The sequence below is a fragment of the Phaethon aethereus genome, assembly GCF_964289735.1.
Source record: "Phaethon aethereus genome assembly, chromosome: 6".
Classification (NCBI taxonomy): domain Eukaryota; kingdom Metazoa; phylum Chordata; class Aves; order Phaethontiformes; family Phaethontidae; genus Phaethon; species Phaethon aethereus.
The window spans coordinates 8,008,274-8,025,322 of record NC_138580.1 but is presented as its reverse complement, the minus strand read 5'-3'; the positions used below and the strand labels follow the sequence as shown (position 1 = coordinate 8,025,322).

At 40.0% G+C, this 17,049-nt stretch overlaps 1 protein-coding gene across 1 annotated transcript in view; it reads left to right on the top strand.

Annotated features, from left to right (window-relative positions):
• Window positions 1-16,770, top strand: part of ACMSD (aminocarboxymuconate semialdehyde decarboxylase) — a gene marked incomplete at its 5' end in the record, with an annotated part of 28,332 nt that extends 11,562 nt beyond the window's left edge. Inside the window, 7 exons of the mRNA XM_082001336.1 lie at window positions 1,541-1,590; window positions 2,905-3,141; window positions 5,022-5,115; window positions 5,602-5,697; window positions 6,171-6,343; window positions 16,284-16,382; window positions 16,606-16,770. Of these exons, the coding sequence (XP_081857462.1) occupies window positions 1,541-1,590; window positions 2,905-3,141; window positions 5,022-5,115; window positions 5,602-5,697; window positions 6,171-6,343; window positions 16,284-16,382; window positions 16,606-16,668 (812 nt within the window). The 3' untranslated portion in view covers window positions 16,669-16,770. The remainder of the gene's footprint in view (window positions 1-1,540; window positions 1,591-2,904; window positions 3,142-5,021; window positions 5,116-5,601; window positions 5,698-6,170; window positions 6,344-16,283; window positions 16,383-16,605) is intronic.
• Between the last annotated feature and the right edge of the window lie 279 nt (window positions 16,771-17,049).

Here is a 17,049-nt window from a genome sequence, read left to right as displayed (position 1 = left end):
TTCTCATAATCGTATGTCCTAGGTCTATTTGGTATACAAACCTGTGTCTTGGTCCACTCAATAAAACAAGCTATCAAGGTAATTGTTTTATAAACAAGCTGTAAAGGTAATTAACATCACAGTTCTGTGGCACAACTCATCACAATTTTGTTGGTGAAAATCTTTCAGTTAATCCTAACTGCCTTTTCTTATTATTTTCTCCTTTGTAAAATCCCCTGAAGAGGGTATAAAGTAGAGGGTTTTCTGTGCTGATTCTTCTTCCTAAGGCTAGTGTCTAGGAATGTTCAGCTTGGAAATCTATCTTTAAGATTCACGTTAAATTTGCTCAGAAGTGTAAAAATGGATTGAAACCAGATACAATGCTTACTGTGGAAAACATGGTGAATATTCTCAAACATACTCATCAAGTGTCCAGTAGCGTATTGGTGGACAATACAACTTAGGCTGTACTTTGGTATATATGTATATTTGTAGACCTAATCCTTAACCACAAACCTTTGCTGCTGTATATATTAATGAGATCTTATTAGAGAGATGCCTGAATCAGCTTCCCCTCTTGTTTCCTACTTAAAAGAAGTAGAGGAGGAGGATAAATTATTTTGTTACACAGCCGAGTGCTTTGGTAAGGTCATTGTCTTAGAAGAAATTTTCTTAGGGTTGGGGTTTTTTTTGCCATTTTTTGCATTAGTTGTTTTGTTACTAACAACCAAGTTAAATTTTTTAAACCATGACAAAATATGTGCATAAATATTACAATCAGATCTAAAATTTAAAAAAAAAGTTTTGCATGTAACTATTTAGTGAAGTCCTAATTATTGTTTATTGTTTCTTCTGTTTTTAATCTGCTATGTTTGTTGTGTTCATTCCTGTAACCTGTCACACACAGGTTCTGTTCTGGGTTTGAACAGAAACCAAACAGCATAGACTTAATTCTCGTTATTGCTAACATCAAAGTTATTTCTAAAAACAGACAGATTTTCTTATACTTACAATCTCAGTAGTCCAGACATAGGATGAATGAAACTTAACACAATATAGCTTTGGAGAACACTTAGGAAAACATTGTTTAATAATCATTGTTAACATAACATTGTTTATCTTTAGTCTAATTTACATATTTATTTATTAAATGTATATGATAAACGTGTCCCCAAAGTAAACTTAAGCTATTGTATTCTGTTGGTTTAACATCACATTCATTTATGGGAGAGTAACATTAAATTGCTATTTTATTTAATAGTACATGTGCATACCAAATACTTCTAAAATCAAAATACTTAGTTTCACAAAATAATCTAGTATGCGAGTATGAACGTGTTCTTTTTCTTTCTACTTAGCAAAAATATTCCAATCCTAAAAAACTGATAAACTACAGGTTTTATTATCATGATCCTCAATTAGCATAAAAAAGTTAAATGTTAAATGTAAAATCAATCTTTCTTATTATTAAAGCTTTTACTTCCTACCTTTCAAACCAAAGTGCTTTCTTATTTTTAACATTCTACCAAAAAAACATTAACGACTGCTTTTTCTTACCCAGGAGTCACAGTTCAAGTCCTTTCCACAGTCCCTGTAATGTTCAGCTACTGGGTAGGTTCCTCCTAGCATATTTTGTAATTCATATGTTAAAAAATTTTTAAAAAAGAAAAGCATTCTCTTATAAATTAGGTGATAAAAGTAGTCACTGGAGCACTGAAATAGATGGGGAATTGTTCTGCTGTGAAAAACAAAAGACAAAAAAATAGACCAGGTATCAGAAGAGCCAGCAGTGTGTCCTGGCAAAGCTCCACTCTGGAGTAAACCCAGTAAGAAAGAATGAGACAACAGAATTTCTGCTGGGGACCTTATGGGGGTAGCTGAAAACTGGGAGAGAGAATTTACACAGCATGAATCCACGGTTAGCAGGTAGACATATATGTACAGATTCCATGAAACCTAGACATCAGTTAGGATTTTCTCATGTAAAAAAAGAAGTAAAAGATACATTCGTGGTCTTGTCCACTGTCTTTTAAATGTGGCCTCGGACTCATTGACCTAGAATGCTTTGAATCTTAAAATTCAGTGGTAAATTTAAATTAATATGTACCCTGCAGAGTGATCTTGAATGCATCAAAGAAATAAAAACAGTCTGAGAAGACAAATCATAGCAAAATAATGTTCTGGATACATTCTTGATTTGACTATTTAGCTATGTGTACAAGCTGAGTTGTTATATGTAAACAGATATGTAAAAATCATTGTGTTAAGCCCACATATAAGCAGTACAACTGATCTTCAGAATTTCTTGTTGGGTGACATATCTTTAAAATTTTATTCTGCTATTTATGGGAATATTTTCTATTAAATATGTATTAGGGGAAAAAACAGGAAACTAACTGTATGGATATTGCAGTGCCCTTATTAGAATTATGACTGTTATCACCTTCTGAATGTTAGAGAGTTTTGCTCATGTTTTCTCTGTAGAATTCTCATGCTCCAGCATCGCATATTTCTTACTTTTATCTCTTCAGCTCCAATAATAGGAGAGTAAATATTCATTGCTATGTTTAAGAATTATATGCTGAGGTTTTTGCATTGAGATAAACAAAAACAGAGGCTGGTTTACACAAAAGACCAGATACTTAAGTGCATCAGCAACCTGGGCTTTGTTACACTCATCCTGAGCAGTAAAGGCAACAAAAGCTGATAAAATATTCAGGACAAGAAAGAGAACTGCACCCAGAGGTTTTAAAGCGAGGCAGAACTTAGCCATACTGGTTTCCAGCCATTCAGTACTGTAAAGTAAATTTTAGGTTCAAACCCCGTCTCTGAATTGTTTGCAGTGACATTTATCCAATATCTTCCAAATGTGGTAACATTTAAGAACTATATTTTAATGAACTATTCTGCTTAATATCTTACCAGGCCAAACCTCAGGATACTTTAGATCTAGCCCAGATATTAAATAATGACTTAGCTGCTACAGTAAAAAAGTACCCCAAGAGGTTTATTGGCTTGGGTACGTTGCCTTTGCAAGATCCAGACCTGGCTGTGAAGGAAATGCATCGCTGCGTGAATGAACTTGGATTTCCTGGAGTACAAATAGGATCTCATGTCAATGAATGGGATCTGAATGCACCAGAACTGTATGATATTTATGCTGTGAGTAAATGTTTCTTACCTATAGAGCCAAAGCACCATACAGAATTATGCAAATGGGACCAGAAGTTCCAAACTGAATGTATTGATTATAAAATAAATTTATAGATTGCATTTCTTAAATAGCCTGAGGTCCAGGTGAGGATGGTCATTTGTCTAAATTATGCGGTTTAATCAATGTACATTCTGTATCTGTTTCACAGGTTGTTATAGCTGTCAGCTTGAAATTGATCCATAGAGGTTATTTTTCCAAATGCTCAATTTATTCAAGAATTCTGGTAGTACAGCATCTGGACTATTTGTTTTTATGGTCATATACACTCAGTTATCAACTTCCACTCTTGGAGATGCACGCATTCACAGACTCACAGCATGGCTGAGGTTGGAAGGGACCGCTGGAGGTCATCTGGTCCAACTTGCTGCTCAAAGCAGGGCCACCTAGAGCCAGATGCCCAGGACCATGCCCAGATAGCTTTTGAACGTCTGCAAGGGTAGAAACTCCACAACCTCTCTGGGTAACCTGTGCCAGTGCTTGGTCACCCTCACAGTAAAAAAATGTTTCCTGATGTTCAGAAGGAGCGTCTTGTGTTTCTGTATATGCCCGTTGCCTCTGGTCCTGTCACTGGGCACCACAGAACCTGGTTCCACCTTCTTTACATGCTCCCTTCAGGTATTTGTATACATTGACGAGATTCCCGCTGAACCTTCTCTTCTCAGTGCTAAACAGTCCCAGCTGTCTCAGCATTTCCTCATTGGAGAGATGCTCCAGTCCCTTCATCATCTTTGGCCTCTCTCCAGTAGCTCCATGTCTCTCTTGTACCGAGATCCTCTCCTGTACTGGGATCTCTTATACTGTACATTTTTCAGCTTATGTTTAACACGTCGGAAGTAACCTATATCACTTCTAGAAACATCCTTAGATAATAAAGATTGTGAAATTAAGCCATATTTGATAATGAACTTTATCAATCTACCAAGCCAGTTTTTGAATTGCTATTTTTAGTTTACAAATGAAGATGGCAATTACTCCCTACAATCCAAAAGTTGCAGCTTTATTTATGCATGTGTGGGTAAACAAACCCAAATTTTTCAAATGTGTGATAATCTCCTTAGCAACAAGAGGAGGTCCAGAAATACATCTGAGAAAACGAAGCTGTTAAATCCTGGTTAAGCATATGAATGACTCTGATGACTATAAATTTAAGTGCAAACTTAAATTACTCAGTCAGAATCAGCATCCTATATTGTTCTTCTGTTTTTCTTTCCAAAGATGTCATCAGTTTTGGAAAAATTGATATACATGAGTGGAGATGGATTTTTGATCAGAATACAGGTAGATTTCAAACTCTTAGGGTGGATTAGGAATAGTTTTAACTTTTTTTTAAGCCAGGCAGAGGGCCAGAGGGGACAAATGTAGTGCAACAGCACTGAAAATTCTTGAATGCAGCTGGAACAATTCTGCAAAACCATCCTAAAATGGTTCTATAAAACATTATGAGAATTCATCCTCATACGTGTAAGGAAACCAGAAGAACGCTAGTCTGAACCGAGTTTTATACTACAGGGTGGCTGACAAACACAGCTAAGAAAGCGGTTTTGTACCACATTAATCTGAGGAACACTTGGCTTACTAAAAAGATATTATCGTCGGTGTTTCCAATCCTGTAGTCTCAAAAAGAGCATTGAAACTGCGTGAGGACTTCAGAATATGGCCCAGAGGAGTACATATAACCAACTGTGGCTTATAGTTCTTACTTCTGGGCCTATTTTCATTACTACTACTAATGCTCAGTACAATTTTGCAAGTGATCTGTAAAGCACGGCTAAGAACTAACATACATTATGGTAAGATTAGTCAAGATTTAGACTTCTTTTTGCTGCAGGCTGCTGAACAATTAAATTGCTGTCTCTTTGTGCATCCCTGGGACATGCAGATAGATGGAAGGATGTCCAAATATTGGTTTCCCTGGCTAATAGGTGAGCGTATATTTACTTTGCTTAATCTACATTTATCAACTGTCACTGGATTATGCCCAGAAGATTGTTACAAAGGTACTAGTACAGAGAAAAACTACCTGATTTTTCTATCAATCTTTTTTTTTTTTAATCAAGTACTACAATTAAATGTGTTGGGTAAATTCAACAGTCATTTGTTTTGAAGCTTGTTTAGTTTGTCTAACTTTTAAATACCTAGAATTAAAATTATTCAGACTAGCAACAGAATCTAGTATTCTCCTTTGTCTTAAATAAAAAGAGGAGATGACTAGGGAAAAGTGAATTGTCTCTGAAATAAGCTCCTCAAAAATAACATGACTAAATGAAGGAGTGGGCAAAACCCCTCTGTAACTATTATGTTTTTCAGTAGGCTCAAGGCTAATTGCAGAAAATGAAGATAACATTTAAAACTCTAATAGGAAAATACAAAATAAAACTCTCATACAATAAAGCTTTTTTTGTTCCTAGGCATGCCAGCAGAAACAACTATAGCCATTTGCTCCATGATTATGGGAGGAATTTTTGAAAAATTTCCTAAGCTGAAAGTTTGCTTTGCACACGGAGGTAAGAAATATGCCATGTGAAACACCTGTTCTTCAGTTGAGCATGGTACAATTGTATTTTCTGGTATGCCCATTAATAGTGTTACCACTTGAAGCCGGCCACCAGCTGAGTACTATTAACCCAAAGAAGATAATCTGCCAGACTGGCTGCTTGTATGAACACTCTCTAGCTTGTTTCAGCCAGTGTTTGAGCTGTTATAATAGCCTTTTAGGGAAACAAGGAGGAAGGGGAGAAAGGAGGTGGTTTGGGGAAAGGGAAAAGGAAGCAGCGGGAGGAATTAGGGCATCACAGTAGTGCAGAAGTGGGAAAAATAGAGAAAGAAGCTAATGACGGAGTAGGAATAAAAAATTTCTGGTGCAGAGCACTTTCTTTCTAGGTATCTGGCAGTAAAACTTACAGATCTCTGTTGATAATGTGGCTTTTTTTCCTCCTGCATACTTTCAGCTTCTGTTACTAAAAATTTCTTCGTGCAGGTGGAGCTTTTCCATACACAGTGGGGAGAATCTCCCATGGATTCAATGTGCGCCCTGATTTGTGTGCAGTGGATAACAAGGTGGATCCAAGAAAATACCTGGGTTCATTTTACACAGACTCTCTTGTCCATGATCGTGGTGCGCTGAGGCTGCTAACAAGTGTAATAGGAGAGGTGAGTTTTAACGCTTCCGGAAGCAGGTGAGTCATTCTTTATTTAATTCTCTATGAAACAGCAAAAGGAGAAGAGAAGAAGAAAGCAGGAAGAAGACAGCATATTCACCCAGTAAAATCAGAACCTGAGCTATTACAAACTGATGGGCTTCTGCCATGTTGATAGTGTTTTTACTATATGGAGTTAGTGAAATGGTGGTTTTAACGCAGGAAATCATGCGCTCTGAACCTTAGTTCAGTGAGGCTGGTTCGTTGTGTAAGGTTGTTCAGGATGGGACTGCAAGCAAAGACTGCTTCATTTGGAGCCTTGTTTTCAAATGGCTTAATTTTCAAATTCAAGTGTATACTTGAAGACATAAAATTTTATTTCCACTTGGGAAGTTATAGGTAGAAAGAAGTCAATAACAAAGGAAGTTTTTGTGAGGATCCTGGAGAGCACATTAAACATCACGGGTTTGCAAAAATATTTTAATTGTTAGAGTGGAGAGTAAAGACATCTTTGTAGTTTAGCAACCTGTTTAAATCAGGTACAGCATGGGATAGAAAAATCCAAAGTCATTCAAATACTTCCTTCTCATGAGTAACTGCTCAGGAAGGGGCTGAAGATGGTATTGCTCATGCCAACTTCCAATGGATCACTACAAATCAACAAGAGAACAGTATTTGTGTCTTGATCTCTGCTAGCAGGCAGATACCTACTAGATGTCAAAAACAGAAATTCAAGCTCTGGCATTGACTTTCTTGTCTCAAGAACTGTAGTCCTGTCTCTTGTACATTAGTTTTTAGGCTCACACAGTACTTTCTCGCATACGGGGCTGTCACTGTCACCAGGGCCTCTTGTATGACCCAAAGTTCACAAAGACAGTTAAGCCAAATGTTTTCTTTCTCTCTACAGAAAAAGATACTGTTGATTTCCCATTTTCATTTCTAACACTCTGAACAGGTTACTGCAATAAATCTGTACTAGAACTGGTACAGAAGTGGCTTGCCTTGGCCATCCAAAAATAATAAAGCAGACCTATTGCTTTCTTTATCATGGTACTCCGAGCCCAAGTCTCAACCCTTTGAAATCCACGGGGTTTGCAGTCTGTGCTGCACAGGAAATCTGTAGCTTTGAGACTGGACTTCTGCCTGCAGTACTTCTCCCCTACAGTACTTGTGCCTTTCAGGAAAACTTTGCATTTGAAGATTCATGAGAGTCAACAATGTGATAGCACAACTACAGCTTGAAACAATGCTATACAAAGTTTTTGTAAAGTGTATATGTATGTACACATACAATAACACTACAGCTCAGAGGAGAGAGAATACCTCTTTCTTAAATCCACCATGAACCAAAAACAGATTTGTGGCAGGAGCCCCATAAAATCACAGAATCACAGAATCACTAGGTTGGAAAGGACCTTCAAGATCATCAAGTCCAACCATTAATCCAGTGCCACCATGTCCCCTAAACCATGTCCTGAAGCGCCACATCCACACGTTTTTTGAACACTTCCAGAGATGGCGACTCCACCACCTCCCTGGGCAGCCTGTTCCAATGCCTGACCACTCTCTCAGTGAAGAAATTTTTCCTAATATCCAATCTAAACCTCCCCTGGCGCAACTTGAGGCCATTTCCTCTTGTCCTATCACTAGTTACTTGGGAGAAGAGGCCAACACCCTCGTCGCCACAACCCCCTTTCGGGTAGTTGTAGAGAGCGATAAGGTCTCCCCTCAGCCTCCTCTTCTCCAGACTAAACAACCCCAGTTCCCTCAGCCGCTCCTCATAAGACTTGTGCTCCAGACCCCTCACCATCTTCGTTGCCCTTCTCTGGACAAGCTCCAGCACCTCAACATCCTTCTTGTAGTGAGGGGCCCAAAACTGAACACAGGATTCAAGGTGCGGCCTCACCAGCGCCGAGTACAGGGGCACAATCACTTCCCTACTCCTGCTGGCCACACTATTCCTGATACAGGCCAGGACGCTGTTTGCCTTCTTGGCCACCTGGGCACACTTCCAGCTCATATTCAGCCGGCTGTCAACCAGCACCCCCAGGTCCCTTTCTGCCGGGCTGCTCTCTAGCCACTCCTCCCCAAGCCTGTAGCGTTGCATGGGGTTGTTGTGGCCAAAGTGCAGGACCCTGCACTTGGCCTTATTAAACCTCATACAGTTGGCCTCGGCCCATCGATCCAGCCTGTCCAGATCCCTCTGCAGAGCCCTCCTACCCTCCAGCAGATCAACACTCCCACCCAACTTGGTGTCATCTGCAAACTTACTGAGGGAGCACTCGATTCCCTCATCCAGATCATCAATAAAGATATTGAACAAGACCGGCCCCAGAACCGAGCCCTGGGGAACACCGCTTGTGACTGGCCGCCAGCCAGATTTAACGCCGTTCACCACAACTCTCTGGGCTTGGCCATCCAGCCAGTTCCTCACCCAGCGAAGAGTAAACCTGTCTAAGCCACGAGCCGCCAGCTTCTCCAGGAGAATGCTGTGGGAGACGCTGTCAAAGGCTTTACTAAAGTCCAGGTAGACAACGTCCACAGCCTTTCCCTCATCCACTAGGCGGGTCACCTGGTCATAGAAGGAGATCAGGTTGGTCAAGCAGGACCTGCCTTTCATGAACCCATGCTGGCTGGGCCTGATCCCTTGGTTGTCCTGCAGGTGCCTTGTGAGCACTCTCAAGACCAACCGCTCCATAATCTTCCCCGGTACAGAGGTCAGGCTGACAGGCCTGTAGTTCCCAGGATCCTCCTTCCGGCCTTTCTTGTAGACGGGCGTCACATTGGCAAGCCTCCAGTCTTCTGGGACCTCCCCTGTTAACCAGGACTGCTGATAAATGATGGAGAGTGGCTTGGCAAGCTCCTCCGCCAGCTCTCTCAGTACTCTGGGGTGGATCCCATCAGGCCCCATAGACTTGTGGATGTCCAGGTAGTTTAGCATGTCCTTGACTGCTTCCTCCTGGATTATGAGGAGTACATTGTGCTCTCCATCCCCGTCTTCCAGCTCAGGGAGCTGAATACCCTGTGGATACCTGGACTGGCTATTAAAGACTGAGGCAAAGAAGGCATTAAGTACCTCAGCCTTGTCCTCGTCCTTGGAGACAACGTTCCCCGCCATATCTAGTAGGGGATGGAGATTCTCCTTGCCTCTCTTTTTGTTGTTAATATATTTGTAAAAACATTTTTTATTATCCTTTACGACTGTGGCCAGACTGAGCTCTAGCTGGGCTTTTGCCTTTCTAATTTTGTCCCTGCTTGACCTAACGAGATCCTTGTACTCTTCGTGAGTTGCCTGCCCCTTCTTCCAGAGATGATAAACTCTCCTTTTTTCCCTGAGTTCCAGCAAAATCTCCCTGTTCATCCAGGCCGGTCGCCTTCCCCGCCAGCTCTTCTTACGGCACTGTCCTGGTTTCAGCCAGGATAGAGCTGGTTTTCTTCACAGAAGCTAGTGTGAGACTGTGTTTTGGATTTGGGATGAGAAACTGTTGATAATGTGCTGATGTTTTGGGTTGTTGCTGAGCCGTCAAGGACAGTCCAGCTTCTCGTGCTGGGCTGCCAGCGAGCAGGCTGGGGGTGCACGGGAAGCTGGGAGGGGACACAGCCGGGACAGCTGACCCAGACTGGCCAAAGAGATATTCCCTACCATCCGACGTCATGCCCAGTACATAAACTGGAGTTGGCCGGGGGGCGGAAATCGCTGCTCGGGGACGGGCTGTCGATCACTGGGTGGTGAGCAATTTCTGTATTGGGCATCACTTGTTCTTGTACATTCCTTTGTTGGTATTATCCTTATTGTTTCCTTCTTTCTTTCTGTCCTATTAAACTGTGTTTATCTCAACCCACGAGGTTTTTCCTAATTCTCTCCCCCGTCCCACTGTGGGAGGGAGAGTGAGCGAGCGGCTGCGTGGTGCTTAGTTGCCGGCTGGGGCTAAACCACGACACGGCACGTGGGGACCGCCTGCTCCTGCGCCTTTAAGATTTCCTTCTTGAAGACTGTCCAGCCTTCCTGGACCCCCTTGTCCTTCAGGACTGTCTCCCAAGGGACTCTCTCAACCAGTGACCTGAACAGGCCAAAGTCTGCCCTCCGGAAGTCCATGGTAGCAGTTTTGCTGACCCCTCTCCTTACTTTGCTCACAATTGAGAATTCTATCATGTCGTGGTCGCTAAGCCCAAGACGGCCTCCGACCACCACATCTCTCACCAGTCCTTCTCTGTTTGTAAACAGCAGGTCCAGTAAGGCACCTCCCCTGGTGGGCTCACTCACAAGCTGCGTCAGGAAGTTATCCTCCACACACTCCAGGAACCTCCCAGATTGTTTCCTCTCTGCTGTGTTATACTTCCAGCAGATGTCCGGTAGATTGAAGTCCCCCACAAGAACAAGGGCCAGCGAATGCAAGACCTCCGCCAGTCGCTTACAGAATGTCTCATCTGCCTCTTCGTCCTGGCTGGGTGGTCTATAACATACTCCCAGGAGGATGTCTGCCTCATTGGCCTTCCCCCTCATCCTTACCCACAAGCACTCTACTTGGTCTTCACAATCTTCGATTTCTATGCAATCAAAACACTCCCTAACATACAGAGCCACCCCACCGCCTCTCCTTCCCTGCCTATCCCCTCGGAAGAGCTTATAGCCATCCATTGCAGCACTCCAGTCATGAGAAGCATCCCACCATGTTTCTGTGATGGCAACTACGTCATAGCTGTCGCGCTGCACAATGGCTTCCAGCTCCTCCTGTTTGGTGCCCACGCTGCGTGCATTGGTGTAGATGCACCTGAGCTGGGCTATCGATTTCAACTCTGGCACATTGAACCTAGCCCTGGGTTCAACTCTAGTGAGCCCGGTTTTATCCCCTCCCCCCTCCAAATCTAGTTTAAAGCCCTCTCAATGAGCCCCGCCAGCTCATGAGCAAGAATCCTTTTGCCCCTTGGCGTCAGTTGCACTCCATCAGCTGCGAGGAGGCCCGGTGCCGTGTAAACCGCCCCGTGGTCAAAAAACCCAAAATTCTGACGATGGCACCAGCCCCTAAGCCACGTGTTGATCAGGTGTGCTTTCCTGTTCCTTTCAGCATTCTTCCCCGAATGTGCAAAGAAACTGCCATGCAGCCTAGTTCCATTAGAAACAAGTAAGATAAAACCCAGGTCAGTTTACTTGTCAGAATATCTGCTAATAAGCTGTTAGTATGGGAAAGTACTTCTAACATCAGTGGGTATCAACTCGGGTGGCATTTGCTAAGTTCTTTCTGTACATATGTTACAGCATTTTTTTTGGCAGTGTTAGTCCTAGTGAACACTGATGGGAGAGATGTCTGTCAGGGAATGAAGTTTTAGGCACCAGATGGGTTACTAACAAAATACTAGGGCTCCAGCCCAGTATTGATTTCTGTTACCAACCTCTAAATAGTAAATATATCATTGTCAACAGTCCAGGACATTTTACTAGCTTTTGAATCTAATTGTAGCTTACAGTAATCAAGTGGCTTTAAGTAGTTTTTACAATAGATGTACAAATTTTACTGGATGTGATGTGCACTTCCATTTTACAAGATCGCCAAAGGCTTATAGAGTAACAGTTCAGCACTTGCCTTCAGTTATCTCCTCATCCGAGAAGTCTCCCCAAATCTAGACCATGTTCATCCTAAATACATTCTTGTTCTACATGACGTTATAGTATAGCAGGAATGAGTCTAGCTCTTGGATTTTAAATTGCCATGTTTAGGTGGTCAGAATCCTTTTTTTTATTGCCAAGGAGATGAGATCACTTGCTTGTTTGCTTCTTTCTTCTTTTTTTTTCCATTTTAAAATGTTGTGAGACATGTTTTGCCATTGTTAGAAAAGCCTTGTTAAATTAGATGCTGTGTGACTCAGCATGGCTGAGACCCACAGATTCCTTTTTTGGGGGGGATGATTCTGGTTTTAAGCTGAACTACAGATGTCAAGAGCAAAGCAGGACAGAAAGTACAACAGGATGTTTAATCTGTTGCTGACAACTTTTTTGCTGTTTTAAACTTGCGTAGAATATAAATCTCGTAGCAGTTCTGCTTTAGCATAACGAGTTAGCCTTGCATCTCAAGGCTGCCCTAAGCTATGGCTGTTGTGGGAAAGCTGCTGTCTTTGCACCACACTTAAACTGTAACTTGTCTACCTTTCTTCCTAAGAAGTGACACATAGACTCTGGCCCTTAATCATCATTAGTCATTGCAACTCAAATTTAGTTGTCTGAGGAGAGACAGGTTATGCATTCTAATTCAATAATCTAAAAGTCACTCAGCAACAGCCTATCTGGTGTCTCGTTTATTTTGTCAACAGAGTTCTGAAATTAAGTTTCTTGGTGCAATAAATTTGACCAGTGTACTACATGGGAAATTGGTATCATCTTTAATTCTCCTCTGAGTATTTTGAGCTCAAGCAATGTGACATCGGCTGGAGCCACAGTGCTGAGAAGTCTGAGTCAGATCCCAAAACTGAAATGCTTTTAATGCTCCAGGGAACTTGAAAAAGTACATTTTCTTTCTCTTTTTCATAGCCTAAGGCATCTTACCCTTGAAAAAAACATTCACATCCCATTTTCAAGCCTTACTTTATAACCATGAAGATAAAAAGTTCCCTCATTTTTCCAAGTAAAGTTGATATTGTTATATAATAGTATTCCAAGAGTCAAATGCTTAAAAAAATGCCAAATACCTACATGTTTTCAGTGCAGTCGTGTTGGCAGAGTAACAAATATAAGACGAATAAATGCTGCACTAAAAACAATGTGATTGTGTCTTGAGGATGACGCTGTAACTTCACAAGCTGAAGGTTTGAAATAGGACAGCTCTCTAGAGTATAGCTAAGAGCGGCGCAGGAAGGGCACCAGTGTGCATGAAGATGTGCTTAGACATGGCATCAGGTCCTTAGGGAACAGCCATTACCTGGCATCCGAATGTATTGTGTTGGCATTGAGCTTATGAATATTGAAATCCGGTGACAGCTGTGATGAGTCATGTACATTTAACTTCATCCCTTCTTAGTTTTGGGTGCAGGCTGATTGGGGCCTATCCCAGTTAAAGACAGCAGAAATACGCATTTCTGAGAAAGAGTTTTGTAAGACTGCAAAATTGCTGCAGTCCTTCACTCACACCATGATAAGGTAGCATGAAGTTAATATAAACAAACACAAAATCCCTAATGATGCTGGCTATAAAAAGTGAAGAACTGGGTTGACAGGGGATTAAATTATTCAGTGTATCTCTGCAAAAACTTCCCCATGGCCATTCCTGAAGGGCCATCATCCAAAGGTAAAATATTCTCTGGCCAGAAGCTGTAGCTGAGCTGGCTACAGCAATCTGGCCTTTTTTTGAGATGTATCCTGATAGTAGGAAAGAAGGTGAGATTCAAGGCAAATACAATTTTTACAAATATAAGAGGATGAACTCATGCTCGATGATCTTTGAGATTAATTTTAAGATTCAGGTCCCCATTACTGTGAAAAAACTTCTGTGGAGTAGAAGGGTCCACTGAGGTTAATCATTAGCCATACGTACTTTTCTAAAAGGAGGGGTACACTAATTAAGGTGTGGAACTAGAAGTCCTCTAGGGAAAACTGACTTTGTTGATACACTTCGGAATAACATCGTAATACATCTGTTACACCAGGAGTATTATTTATCTGCATAGACTTCACAGGGCTTCTCTGAGGCTGGTTGCTAAAGACAGGTATTACAATCCTTATTTTATAGACAGGTACAAAATTGAAGCTCAGAGAGTATAAATGAATAGTCTAATATCACTAGTAGCAGAGCAATAATACTGCTTCTAAATTTTTCTTCTTAATTTACAGCTCTTAATTTTACTGCTACTGAATAGATGACATGATTAGCTGTGAAACACTTTAGAGGAAAAGAAAAATATAATTGAAATAATATATATGTATATATTATTCAAATGAGAGTGTGGGATTTCTTTCTGCTTTAGTATATAGGAGATGTACAAACCTTCTTGGCTTACTTAACCTTGACTAATAAACAGCTGGGCAAGTAACTGGGTTTCATTCTCCTCTACTTAGAAATCCATTTTCTCATATAAACCTAGTATGTTTATTGGTTGGGGTTTTTTTTTTTATATGGCATAAATTTGTTTTTCATATCTGAAGAAAATGTCTTGGTATCAGACTGAATATTATAAATAAAAGAATGTATTTGGCTGCTTAAAAATACACACATCCAAATATATTTTGTTTAATCTATGCTCAGAACTTGATTTAGTAGACACACGGTCTAAATTCTCCTATTCTAATCTTATGGCAAGGCTTCTATAATAAGTCACAACACAACAATATAGGACAGAACAATAGAATGTGCATCTTCTGTTTGGATTTCATATAAGGCTTTGTGTAGGTTCTTTCAGAGACTCTCGGGTGACATCTACTGGAGGTAAAAGAATAAAAAAAGCAGCATTTGACGAATAAGAAAAAACATTTAATAAAAAAAATGAAATATGTTTTCTTCACCCTATTTCAGTATTGGTAACTGAGTTCAAATATTATAACAGGTTCCCCAAATTCATGAGCTTGCCTTCAAATTCATGAGCCATTTAAAAACATGTATTTTTAATGAAAACTGTGGTTTTCAAATATTCATGTCTCCAGGAGATGAAGCTTAAAGGAAAATTGACTTTTGATAAAATCAAGAGAGTTGGCAGTATGCACACTCCAGAGTAAATAAAAGGGGGAAATACCATTCCAGTGTGAAAATGTACTATACCAATGTGGACCTACTGAGGATCTGCCTATTTCTTTTCATGTCTGATAACAGGAATGATGCATGCAGATTTTTACTGAATTTTCTTTTCACTGACTTGCTTTCAGAAACAAATCATATCACATCATTCACATTCTCAGCTGCATGTTTCAAACGCACAGCTAATATCCAATCCCAGTTAAAGAAAATTACTTTTTAAAAAAAATTACACACTTACAAAAATATATAAAATTTTGTAAATAAGATTTTGGTTTTGTTATCTGAAGCTGAATACTAGTTAAATTAAATTAAATACTTTTTTTAAAATTTGTTTGTAGTAATTCTACATTGTACCATGCTTTAAGTATTATCACACTGCAGTTATTACAGCTTTTAAAGTATCCCACAAAAGATAATTTTGATTTCTTTGTATTTTTAGTTACATATTCTTCTCACATGTATATAAATTCAAGTTTCTGTGTGTCTGTGTCTCTATGTGTATGTACGTAGTTAAGAATTTAAAATTTAGGAATGCAAATCCAAGCATCTTTTCTGAGTTTGATGGAGAATTTTCTGAGATTTTTAAAGTCTGTCAAAAATTCGCATACTCTTTTGGGACTGCACACAACAGTGCAGAGCATGCAATGAACATGAAAAAGAACCAAAAAGGAAGTCAAGAAACAGAAGGAAGAAGTCTGTGTATCCTTCATTGGCCATTAATTATGGCAACACTTAACCAAGATTAATCACTGCATTTTAGGCAAACTACTCACAGAAGCAGTACAAGTAGCTCAGGAGAACAACAGATGCCTTTCTGTTACATTTCAAACCAGCAGAGTACAGCACAGAAAATCAATCTGAATAGGAAGTTACCATTTGTGTTATATTCACCTGAGCACTATACGCTTGTTCCCACAGGCCTGGGATTTGCATTTTGAACTTTCTGTGTATCAGAATAAAAATACACTAAACTTTAGTTAGACACCACAAAAACAATAAACCTGTACTTTTTTCAAACTTAAATTCACCCAATAATCTCAAGTCATTGTTTTCAAGCTTTGTTTTTTTCCTAATGGAAGTTGGAACCCAAAGATTATCTTCATATTCACTTTCATAATTAATCAGTCCAATATATACATGTCATTTCCTGTGGTTTATTATAAATTCCAGAAAGCACATACAGCTATGTTGTTTAAAGTTACTACAAAATGTACAACAAGGTTTTTTTATTACCAGGACAAAGTTATTCTGGGGACAGATTACCCTTTTCCACTTGGGGAACTGGAACCTGGAAAATTGATTGATTCAATGGAAGATTTTGACAATAAACTGAAGGTATGATCTTTACATTTGGGGTTTTTTTCCCTCCTTTGTAAGCCTCTAGTTTTAGACCTGAGATAAAACACTGAAAAATCAGTGCACTACACTGATTTCTGCAAAGACTGGAAGAGGCCTTTTAGTCTTTTTGCAGCAGTTCATTTTAAAGCACGAGTAAAAGCATTTGAGTAAAATACAAGTTAAGCACACACAAACATATATATCTGTTCTGTTTTTACAGGATAAACTCAAGGCTGGAAATGCTCTGGAATTTTTGGGTCTTAGCAGAAGACAATTTCAGTAATTATGAAGATATTAAAGAGACCAAACCTTGGAAATAACACTGAATCCTTAGGGATACTTCTATTTGCACATGCAATTACACAGGTGAAAAATGAATCTGACAAGTATATTACAGTCTACTGTTACTTCCAAAACAAAAGCAAGGGTACTGGAAATGAGCATGCACAGGTATTTCTGTGCATTTGAGGATTTAGGTTGTCCTTAGACAATTGTGAAATCCCTGCTTTCATAAAACAGGAAAGATTTAATCTTTTGCAGTTGCAGTAAGAATCTCTGAATGATAATCAAAGTCATGTTATTAGGACTTGATTGCCAGGAAGAAAGAACTGAGAAAATTATGATTTGTCTCCATTACATTTCTGGTTTTGTTATGCCCAATAAA